Source organism: Lethenteron reissneri, chromosome 42, assembly GCF_015708825.2.
Source record: "Lethenteron reissneri isolate LAM-NWPU_2019-01 chromosome 42, ASM1570882v1, whole genome shotgun sequence".
NCBI classification, from domain to species: Eukaryota; Metazoa; Chordata; class Hyperoartia; order Petromyzontiformes; family Petromyzontidae; genus Lethenteron; species Lethenteron reissneri.
Window position 1 is genome coordinate 5,162,136 of NC_083820.1, and position 12,194 is coordinate 5,174,329.

Genomic DNA, 12,194 nt, shown 5'->3' on the forward strand with positions numbered 1-12,194 from the left:
GTATGTCTATTTGTTTGCGTTTCTCGCTTGTGATGGGACTTTGTAGAATAAACGTTGATATTCATAAGGGGCACGGGGTGACCAACAATGTCTGAATTGGTCTGTAATAAGGTAAGGGACACTGATAAGGAGTTGACAGCTATGAAACTGTGGTGGTCGTGGTGGTGGTGGTGGTGGTAACTCGGCGTGTGCTGCGTGGTTAAAGCGATCTGACGACACTGCGGGCAGGCGCGCTGCGTCCGCTCCTCGTCACCAGAGCGCGCGTGGCTCTCTCCCCCGCAGAGAAGATGTGCCCCAGCTGCCAGGGCCCTCTGGAGCTGGTGCCGTGCCGTGGCCACAGCGGGTACCCCGTCACCAACTTCTGGCGCCACGAGGGCAAGCTCGTGTTCTTCCAGGTACCGCGCGCGGCCAGCCACCTAGCGAGCCGTCGTGAACCGCGTGTTTTAAATATTGAGCCGTGGTGGGTCAGACTGAAGCGGTGGGCCACAGCGAGCCATAGTGAGCTGCGATTCAAATATTGAGCCGTGGTGAGCCAGACTGAAGTAGTGGGCCACAGCGAGCCATAGTGAGCTGTGGTTCAAATAGCGAGCCGCATTAAAGCAGTGAACCACAGTGAGCCGTAGTATTCCACAATAAAAGAGTGAGCCATAGTGAGCCACAATAAAAAATAGCGAACTGGTTCCAAATACATGTTGAGTCGCAGTGAAGATAGACTCTCATTGTATTTGTTATTAAAATGACAGCAAACTAAAATGTCACAATAAAAACAAGCCAGGCTTATTGCACGTGTCCATTAGACACGTCAACAGCTTCTGCATTGGCGTGTCCCCTTCCCCACCCACCAAACCCACCCTCTGTAGAGTGCTGTATGGTGGCTGCGATAAGCCAACAACGCTACGATATATCACACGATATAAGCTCCACGATTATCGTATCGTCCGTTTCACTCAATATCGCGAGATCGTGATTATCGTTGCTCGTTAGATCGTTATTTTTCGTTGATAAATTTAAAAAAAATTATTTCCCTGACAAGATATTGCGAAAATCAAACTCAATAAGACAAGTTGCAATTTAAGTAGCTATTACCCCAAAAAAATGTGTTTTTCTAAACGTTTCCTGGAGTAATTAACAGAGTGGCGATTTATGACGTCATCACATTCGTAGCCGATTTACACATTCAGTGTAACTAAACAGCGTGTGCGTCAGAAACTCTAATTATTGCGAAACAAACACGTCTTGCTTTAGTTGAATAATGTAAGTCATCTTTATGAGCACGTACCGGACGCGTAAGCAACAAAGTACAACTGGAAAACCGTGACAAATGTGATCTACAATTACAGTACAAAGCAATTGGAAAGCTGATATCGCAATCATTGCTTGGGTTTATTTTGGCGCAGGTGTAGCCGATTGGGCAATGAATGCCCATTGTCGATGGGGACCGGTTACAGAATAGAAACCTCCTTACTCCACCAATAAATTTACTGAAACTAAGCCACGTTTTTATTTTACTTAACCTGGCAAGGTCCACTGAGTTTAGCTCTTTTTCAAAAGCGACCTGGCCACAAATGGCAGCTCAACGAAGTGGATTACCATGTGGAAATCAATAGCAGCCAAATACTCTAAAGGCGCGTTTCTAAATGTGGAGGGAAACCCCGGAGGGCCCAGAGAAAAATCCACGCGACCACGGAGAGAGAGAAAGATCCACGCAAACTGCAAATATACAGCAGCAGGCGTCAGGGTCGGGATCGAACCCACAGCCCAACAGCCAGCAAACAGGGGAGTGCAGGCACTTGTGAGATCTCTCCAACCCGTCTCTCACCGCGCGCGAGAGTGATGGCGAGCATCTTGGTGAGAGACCCATACTCAGCGCCGGATAGATCCTGGCTGCTAACGACGACGACGACGACGGGGATGATGAAGCCTAGATTTGAAGCTTTCGTGACTGCAAGGATTCATATTCTTAGGTTTTTTCGGTAAAGTCACGTAGGTAAAAATAATTAAAATTAATAAAAGTAAAATAAAATAAAAATAAAATAAAAATCACGACGTTTCGGAGGCAACACAAGCTTCCGTCTTCAGGTGGAACCGTCACAGCACGTTCTAGACTTGAAGCTTTCGTGACTGCAAGGAATCATATTCTTAGGTGTTTTCGGTAAAGATGTTTTCGGTACCTACGTGACTTTACCGAACACACCTAAGAATACGTCACAGCACGCTTGCTGTATCAAGTAACTGAGGAGTTACTTGATACAGCAATTGTTTTACCCTACGTGACTTTACCGAAAAAACCTAAGAATATGACGAAGCCTCTCGTAATCGCGCAAGCGCTGTCGCTGCGCGCAGGCCAAGGGGGTTCACGATCACCCACGACCCGAGAGCAAGACAGAGGCGGAGGGGCGGCGCTGCGCCGCCAAGAAACGCAGCGCCGTGTCCACGCTGAGCGCGGGCGCAACGCAGCGGGGGAAGAGGAGCGCCATCCACGCGCAGGTGCACGCGCACGCACGCACACACGTGCACGCGCACGTGCACGCGTGTTCACGGACACGACACCACACGCGCGCGCGCGCACCCACCCACAACCACGTGCGTTTGAAACGAAGCCGGCAGTGGTGGCGCAAATGTTTGATGGGGCGGTTGGGTGGGTTGGGAGGATGGATGGCATCTTGAACCGGGCGCTAAAAGATGTCTCGCGACGGGTCTGCCCGCTCGCGATATGAATACCGTGCAGCGAGACGCCTCGTCGTCGGGTATAAAGGCCCCTGAGATCCGATGCTCGTGTTGGCATCGCCCCTTGATCAATCTGCAGAAAATCCCATTTTCCTTTTTGTGTTTTTTTTTTTCTTTTCCTGCGGATAAAGTATCACGATTCGCACAGCAGTGGTGGCAAATTCATCAATTTAGTCGCGTTTACCTGCAGGAGAGTAACCCAGAGAAGCAGTGGGTCTAAAGCACTGCAATTCCTTGTTCGAACCTTAGTGTGGTTAAGACGAATCATCCAGCACTGGAGACAAATTCATAATTGTATCTGTCTTCATCTGCGGACATGACGAGTTACTTCCAAGTGGAGGCAAATTCATACGATGCAAAATCCAGTGATTGAAGCGAGCAGGTGTACAATATATTTTTCTCAGCACTTCTCCCGAACAATCCTTTAATACGCCCTTGTATCCTTAGTTTGAATTACCAGGGCTGAAATTTAATCAGATTGTGTTCAAAACCAAATGTTGTATGATGCGGTTTTTGTGCAGTCGTTGGTGACTGGGCTAAGACCATCAACTCGATGCACTTGAGAACCCGGTGTCAAAGCTCTGACCCTCTGAACCACGCGGTCACATCACTCGCTAAGTGAGCTGAACACTCGCCGAGTGCCACAGTTGAGCAAACGGAAGTGAATATCCACACCTCTCTACTCCAGATACAGGGCCTTGTTCTGAGCCACGGCTCAGCTGTGGCTTGGGCGCTTACACGGCTCTGCTCAGGCTTGAACCTCTCAGTTTCCTGTCAAAGACACGCGAGTGAGCGGCTCTGCCATGATCCGGGGACCATACTGAGAGCCGGCTCAAGTTAAGGAAGGCTCACTGGGAGTCATGGCTCATTTGAGCCAGAGCCAAGCCTCAGGCAGGCCGTCACAAAGAACCCAGGGCCTAAAGGTTTCACACTCAGCGTCAGTGGCGCTTTTGATGCTCCAGATTCGGGAGGCCACAAACTCCACCGTGGACTTTTCATGTTTCGATCAACAGAGCCGGCTCCGATCACGTGCATTCGTCAGATGTCGAGTCATCTGCTGTGATCTCTGTTTGGCGAGTGTTGTGATTTTGACGCTACGTGGCTCGTGTTGATGCTACGTGCGCTTGCCTCTGAACTGCGTGAACTTTTCTTCGTCTCGCAAGCTGCTCGTCATACGACGATTATTATCTCTGTAAATATCGTCCATCCGAGATGAAATACGATCCCGATCGCGAAAAAAACACCCCATAAACGCGCACATTACCACACACTCACTGTATGCACGCACAGTGCCCGCTGTGGTGACGAGATGAGTGAACATCCTCTTTTTGACGATGAGTCTACTTATTCGGGTATCAAAAAAAAACTAATGATCCTAATGTTTTACTTTAAATACTTATAATCGATCAAGTAAAATGTCAGTTAAACTTTCTGCTAATTTAATAGTGGCCGTATGTTACATATAGGCCACATTTACTAGGGTGGGTGTTTAATAACAAATGTTTTTGTTTTACCCTTGATACTTAATAGTCACGAAGTATTATGGAACGAGCAGGTAACTGCGGTCACATGTCATATTTTGATAAGTATCAGCAATTTATCTTCTTGGTTCTTTCGGTAAAGTCACGTAGAAGGGATGCTGTCTTTCTGACAGCTCTGTTCTTCACTTGAGGACGGCTGCTTGTGTTGTGGCCGCAACGTCGTGAGAATTGTATTTGTTATGTTTTATTTGTATTATTTTATTATTTCCCTTCTACGTGACCAAGAAGATGAATCCCTGCAGTCACGAAAGCTTTAAATCGAAATTTATCAGCAATTTGTCCTGATGATTTACCATTCACAGGTTTTCCCATCCACTTTTTATACCCAGAAAACTTAGCAAAGTAGGTGATATTTCATTGACTTGGATATATTTTGTTGGGTGCGGGGAAAGTGGCGCTGCAAGTGGTGCCACTGTGCCATGAACCTCACGATTCCCCGGTCATGGCTGACGTCGGCAGAGAGTCGATATCGGCATCAGTCTTTGTTCACCACCACTCTGAACCAGTTCACATTGACCAAGGCGGTGAAGGATGGTCAAACCGACATGGCGTGGGGAAGCCTTCACCCAGCAGGGAGCTTACAAAGACAACATTAATAACATCTTTTAGAGGGGGTATAAAAGTTGGCTGGAATAACCCAAAATTGTTGAATAAGGCCAAGACTGCAATAACCTTTGTACCGATGGCATTGGATTACAGGCTCCCGCTGGCACGTGTGACACCAGGAGAGGTTACGATTACCGTTATAGAATCACGGACGTGTCTCCGTCGCAGCTCATCAAATACCCGGGGTCGTCGAGCTACGCGATGATGCCGCCCTCCTTCTACCGCCCCGACGACGGCTTCTGCAGGGAGCCGAGCGCCTCGGCTCTCCCATTCCAAGGAGCTTTCCTCTCCACGGACACCACCGAGCACTATTCGTCGCACACGCCGGCGGGATACGAGTTGCCCTACCCCGGCTACGGCAGGCTGACATCGCCGCTCGCCACCCTGGGCCAGCACGGTGGGGGGCCCGCGCCGCCACCGACGCAGGGCGGCTACGCCAGGGGCGGACCCCGCTCGTGCGTCGACGTCTCCCGTCCGTTCATCGCCGGCTACGAGCGAGCCGGAGCCGCCGCCGCTCCCGACTGCCTCCGCTCGGCGCGTGTCACCACCTCCTCCTCCTCCAGACCCGCGTCTGTGGCCTCCGCCTCGTCCGGTGGCCTCGGGCACGCGGACGACCCGGCGCTGTCCTACCACTGCATGCAGGAGAGGCCCCGGCAGGTGCCCGACGGAAAGCCGCCGCCGCCGCAGTCGCAGCCCACGGTCGAGACCATCATCACCACCACGACCAAGGTGTCGTACCAGGCGTACAAGCTGCAGCAGGGGCAGCACGGCGCCTGCGCCGAGGAGGCGGCAGCGGCGGCGGGGACGGTGGTGGCGCCCGGCGGCGCGGCGCAGGGCTACGGCTACCCGCCCGTGGTGCAGCACGGCGGGTGGCCCGAGCTGGCGCTCTCCGAGGCCGGGCTGCCCGCCAGACTGGCGGCGCCCGCGTATCTGCAGTCGCCGGCGGCGGCGGCGGCGGTGGGGACGGTGGGGACGGTGGGCGCGGGGAGATCCGACGGGATGGGCGACGGGAACGCGTCGTGCTGCGCGCCGCTCTACCACTCGCGCTACGACCTCTAGCGCGGGTGCCGCTGGCGGCGGTCACCGGGGGAGGTCGCCGAGGACGCGAGCGAGACTCGGTGGCCCGCGGGGCAGTAGTCGGTGGGAGCGCACCGAGGTGGACGTTGTCGCTACCCTCATCCGTGCTGGCTGTCGAGCGAGATCTTCCCCGGTGACCGACGCGCACGCGACGGCAAGTTGGCCCAACGTCCCAAAGCAGCGTCCTCGTGGGGGGAAGAAGAGATTCCCGTGATTAATGTTACACCTCACAGCACGGCGTCAGCGTGACATAGACTTGTGTCGTCGAATTGACCGTTGCCGTGGGATTATTTATCGTGTAAACGTTGTTTCCATCATCAAGCTGCGGGCGTGCCTCATGCGGACTCGTTTTTTTAGATAAAATGCAAGAACTAACGACCCGTGATCATTTTCAGTTCCAGTTCCTCTCTGCAGACATCGCGTGGTTAACCCAGATGGTGGGCCACGGTCCAATTTATGATGGATGTGCACAGGCACTAAGTAGTCAGACTGACTGAATAGGAATAAATCATCCGGATTCAGAAGAAATCCATTCCATGTGAGACCAGCGACTGTTCGCGAATCTCAGAGCGGGGTGAACATTTTATTGCCGACTGAAATTCTTCGTCATCGAAACAAGACCGACAAGAACGATCAGGCCGCACCATCTCGCGATTTTCTCACGAGGGCATTGGCTCGCAACGGAACCAAAGTGATAGGAACTCACGTGATTTGTCTGCAAGAACTAAGAGGAACCCCCCATATCGCCTTGTCCTTCTGCACATGCCATGGCCAGTCAATACGTCCTCTAACTTCCCTTCTGTTTGTCTCCACTTGCGTTTGTAACTCGAGTTTGCGTCTGTTCAGATCACATCGACTCTCCCTTGATCTTCACGACCGGCATTTATTCATAATACCCCCCCCCCCTCTCAACCAGCTCGCGTGCTCGCTCTATCTGAATATTGCACCACCACGCAGCACGTGTGGCACGCTTTGAAAGATGTCTACGTGGTGAATGATCGGGCAGCTGGTCAGAATCGAACCATATCCCCTTTGTGCCGATTGGCCCAGCAGTGAGCATGCCCAGCATGAGGTGATTCAGCGGCCCTGGCATTAAACACAACGTGTGTGTGCGCCGTGTGCCGTGCCGGCCTTCATAGGTGCTCGCTAACAGCACTTGCCTGAACAGTCCGTGAAAGGCTACACGGGGTATATTTGTCTTTGTGTTTTTGCATCGAACGGTGACGTAATGGTTATAGCACTCCACGAAGCAGCCAACGAATTGAGTTTGATTCCCGGCCACGGCCAACGCCAGTGATGAGTATCTGAATCGGTCCTGGACCTCTCCTGGGTCGACTCAGCCTTAAATGAGCACCTGGTGTGGTGTGTACATATTAGCACTTGGGGAGCCAAAGGCGGCCGGGCGTGGTGCTGGCCACCTAGCCCCTCGTGTGCCGTGCCAGTCTTCATAAGTGCTGCTCGCTAACAGCACTTGCCCCAGGAGTATGCTAAAGCTACAAGGGGGATCTTTGTCTTTGCATTGCTCTATATCTTATTATCAATATAAGAGGCTTTAAGTGTAACGTGGCATGTGTTTGATGGGTCTTTGCGAATTGTTTTTTTTAAGCTTGTGCCTCCTAATTGACTTGCAAATGAATGTCGCTTTTTTGCCGTTTTACACTGCAGGGCATTATCACTCCAGTAACGATATCCACAAGTGTGTGTGGCTCTGTCTCCAAATCTCTTGATCGTTTACCTAAAAGGATATCTCGGCCAAATATTGCTGCCTGGCTGAGCCAGTGGCAAAAAGGAAAGCTATCAACATTGAGACGCCAGTTTTCATAAGAATCATGACTAAATTCTGTATGATGCATAACTGATTTTTGGGTTAGGCCACGTAACGTTCTGTCCAAAATATGTGTCGTCAGACCCTCCGCCACCACAATTTTCCTGACAAGTTAATAGTCACGTGTACACGTACATTTCTTTTTTTTTACCAAACTTGGTTGTGAGAAGTATTCTTCAACGTAGCCGTGAGCTGATACAATTACAAATGTCGCGTAAAAGAATGAAAATAACCACGCCTGCAACAGGTGATAAGTTCATGTGTTTGTGGCCGTGTCGGGTTCTAGAAAGTCTTGCAAGACACATTCGGCGAGACCATTAAATATGAATCATGTTGGCTGTGAATACCTGCGTGTTAAGTTAATATTCAATGTGTTTAGGCCACAACGTATCACCTCCCCACGAGAGGACATTGCACGTCAAATGAGGTCAGGCAAAGGTATTGCTGGGTTCTCCCTATGGTGCCTTGCAGCGTAAATGTATTTATACGAGCACTTATTGTTATTTATTTTGATAGCAAGACTTGGCCTGCACGTTTTTGACTGGATAGTATTTTTGTAGAGCAGTCTAGTCGTGAAAAAAAAACATTACAATTATTGAGTATGTGCTGTGTATGTTGAATTTCTTTCGCGCCATGCCTACCCAACCATGCTAATCGGAGGTGTGTGGGGGGGGGGATAGCAGACTAAACACAAAAAGCTGTTCTAACGAATTTAGTCATTTGCAAATCAAAATGAGAATTAAAGGAGCAATCAGATGCTGATGACGCCATTACAGTAGTAACACGATAATAGATGACACTACGGTCGAGTATTTGAAAGTATAAGGACGCATTAATGTGTAATGTATCGTTAACATTATTACGAATTCACCATTGAGGCTTAAACAGAAATAAACTTGTCGTCGAGGCTTTATGACTCGGGGTAGAACGGTTTCACCCTCCAGCTCCGGGCGATTCACGGTTTCAATTTGATTCAAGAGTAATTCTTCTTGGTTCTTTCGGTAAAGTCACGTAGAATGGAAATAATAAAATAATAAAAATAAAACATAATAAAATAATTCTCACGACGTTTCGGTCACAACGCAAGCAGCCGTCATCAGGTGGAGAACAGGTCTGTCGACTCTGTCTCCTCGAACAGAAGTTTGTACAAAGTTAAAACCGTATACACTGTCATTGTAATGTAAACTCTGTCTCCTCGACAGACCTGTTCTTCACCTGATGACGGCTGCTTGCGTTTGTGGCCGAAACGTCGTGAGAATTATTTTATTATGTTTTAGTTTTATTATTTTATTATTTCCATTCTACGTGACTTTACCGAAAGAACCAAGAAGATGAATCCCTGCAGTCACGAAAGCTTTAAATCGAAATTCAAGAGTAATTGTTTTAGTTTTTTCAGCATCGTGTGCGGCGACTACTCGATGCCTAATTGCACCCCTGCTCGATGATTCAGGGTATCGGGCACCAATATTCAAATCCAGAGCCACATAAACTGCTGTCTTGTTCCGCTTCATTGGAGCGTCTTGGAGGAACAGAAGTTTGTACAAAGTTAAAACCGTATACACTGTCATTGTAATGTAAACAATTAAAGTAAGCTAATAATGTATTGTTGCACATTACACGCCTGTTCTATTGCAACCGTAAACTCGCCAAAACTGTCTGATTGCTTGCTTCAAAATTTGCGTTCGGTTGTATGCGGGCGGTGGTGGCGGCTCTGCACGTGGTGTGTAATCCATCAGTGTGTAGGCCGTGAGGGTTGGTGGATTACACAAATGTTGCCATACCCTGGATTGCCAGAAGGCAGTACAGCAAAAAAAACCGTGAACTCCACCTATTCCATATGTATGGGACAGAGTGTTTGTCCCTCGCACGTGTAAGTTTACTCCGAGCGATTATCACATACAGAGGACCACCAACACACGATGGCGACACGGAATCTTTACCGTCCGCTGTGAAGCAGATGGCGTGTAGTAAGCTAATGGTTAAATACACACCGCAGTGTTAACCAGGGCGGCCACTGGAGTCGAACCGTAGCGCCAGCCGTGTGGCTGCTGTTGCTGTCTCCACACTCGTCTGTGGTCTCTCCTCTTGGCGCATCTGAGTCGTCGTCTCTTTCTCTCGACGAGAGCAAGCGGCGGCGGCGTGCTACAAGTTATTAACACGGAAAATGCCATTTAACTAAACTGTTTCAACTAGGCACATTTCGCAAGAAGTGACTAACCCCATATCTGCAATTGTCATCAATATGCTACATTCCTCTGTTGATATGTAAACTCCTTTGTCAAGGCTCTCTCCTCCTCCCACCCAGCTTAAAATACGCTGCCAAGCTTAGCAGTGTTCATTAGGACGCTGTCTTTCCGAGGACGGCTGCCTGCGTTGTGGCCGAAACGTCGTGAGAATTTAATTTTATTATGTTTTCTTTGTATTATTTTATTATTTCCCTTCTACGTGACTTTACCGAAAGAACCAATGATATGAATCCCTGCAGTCACGAAAGCTTGAAATCGAAATTTATTTCAACTATTTATATTTTACCAGGTAAGGCCCACTGAGTTAAAAAGCTATTTTTTTCAGAAGCGACCTGGCCACAAATGATAGCTCAACGAAGTAGCTTATCACGTGGACATTTATAGCAGCCAAATACGCTAAACGCATGATTCTAAATGTGGAGGGAAAACCCGGAGGACCCGGATAAAAATCCACGCGACCACGGTGAGAACATGCAAACTCCAAATATACAGGCGTTAGGGTCGGTATCGAACCCAAGAACCTGCTGCATTACCTTTTGACCGAGTGCGAGAGTTGTTTCTTCACGACATCAAACCACGAAACTCACGACCACCTCTGACAGGCAGGGCACAATCACAAATGCATCACTGCTTGTTAGAATCACAAGGGCTGCACACTCCCACCCACCACAGTACAACATCACAGGGGGAATACCGACACACTGCCATGTGCGCTGCAGAGCTCAAACTCACTTCCCGAATTAACTTGGCCAATTAATAGCTTCCAATTTATAATTTGGACAAACGTATTCAGGCGATAGCCAAATTCTTCTTGGTTCTTTCGGTAAAGTCACGTAGAAGGGAAATAATAAAATAATAAAAATAAAACATAATAAAATAATTCTCACGACGTTTCGGCCACAACGCAAGCAGCCGTCCTCAGGTGGAGAACAGGTCTGTCGAGAAGACAGAGTCTGTGGCCGAAACGTCGTGAGAATTATTTTATTATGTTTTATTTTTATTATTGTATTATTTCCTTTCTACGTGACTTTACCGAAAGAACCAAGAAGATGAATCCCTGCAGTCACGAAACCTTTAAATCGAAATTTGATAGCCAAATTGTCAAAAGCCGCAAGGGCGTCCACATGAGCGTGGTTTTTGGAGCACACCTTTTGAGTGAGGTCAAAAATATCCACACTTACACAAAATAGAAGGAGAAGCATTGCAATAAACTAGGTCAGATATTTCAGGCCCAATGTGGAGAAACTTTAGGAGCAGATATTACCGAAGTCCATCTCTCCGTGTAGATAAGCCCTTGTTCGGACATGAACATCACAAAGCGCACTTCCCCTCCACTGTCGAGCAGCAAGATCAGAATCAGAATCTTTATTTATTCATGCTGGAGAAATCCGATGCGCTACAAAGCCATATTTTGTCCAGTAGATGAATGAATAGGCCATTGTCACGAGGCGGAATGGAAGGAACGTGAGCAGGACCACCACGGGATCTACACTGGCCTGGAGGATTTAGATTCTGCGGCCTCTTACCCCGAGGTGATCGAGCTTCCGAGCTCTGCACATCATTCACCTTTGAGACACCACACGCACACGCCTCATTTAGACAGCCTGCTAAGTAACAAAAACAAGTCTCGTTTTCAACGGAGATCTGGGTCATGCAAGCCATACGGTAAACGTGTAAAGAAATGATCAAGACAACGAACATCGTAAAACTGTCATCGATGTGAACATTAAATAACGTTGAACATTAGCAATACATTTATAACACTGGTCAACACACTTTTTCTGGCATAAGGTATTCCAACGGGTTCAATGTAATTTTGAGGTGCTGATTCCAAATCTGGCATCAGTTTTTGTCTATCACATCAGGTTTTTGAGATATCAAATTTAGCATTTTCAATAAAAACTGCAGAAGAAAAATATTAAATAAATGTGGATATCTACATAAAATGATATTATAAACACACTATCCTAAAAATACAGCACCATATTTTAACACTGAAGCAGTCACTGACTCGCAACAACTTGCAATCATAAGTGACAGAGTTAATTTCGGATAAAATAAATGAAAATGGGGTATGCCGATAGCATAAAAATGATGTGATAGAGCAAATCTGAGATCAGATTTGGAATCAGCACCCTGAAATTAGTCTAAAACAGCTGCAAAAGTCCAGGC

The 12,194-nt window shown here is 48.2% G+C and overlaps 1 protein-coding gene across 2 annotated transcripts in view; it reads left to right on the forward strand.

Moving 5' to 3' along the window:
* Nucleotides 1-8,758, forward strand: part of LOC133353086 (chorion-specific transcription factor GCMb-like) — a 30,336-nt gene extending 21,578 nt beyond the window's left edge. The window contains exons 6-8 of one of the 2 annotated variants that reach the window (XM_061569204.1): nt 283-395; nt 2,344-2,487; nt 4,968-8,758. In XM_061569204.1, coding sequence (XP_061425188.1) covers nt 283-395; nt 2,344-2,487; nt 4,968-5,933 — 1,223 coding nt within the window. In that variant the 3' untranslated portion in view covers nt 5,934-8,758. The remainder of the gene's footprint in view (nt 1-282; nt 396-2,343; nt 2,488-4,967) is intronic. The other variant, XM_061569205.1, reaches the window with a different exon arrangement.
* Nucleotides 8,759-12,194: the final 3,436 nt, after the last annotated feature.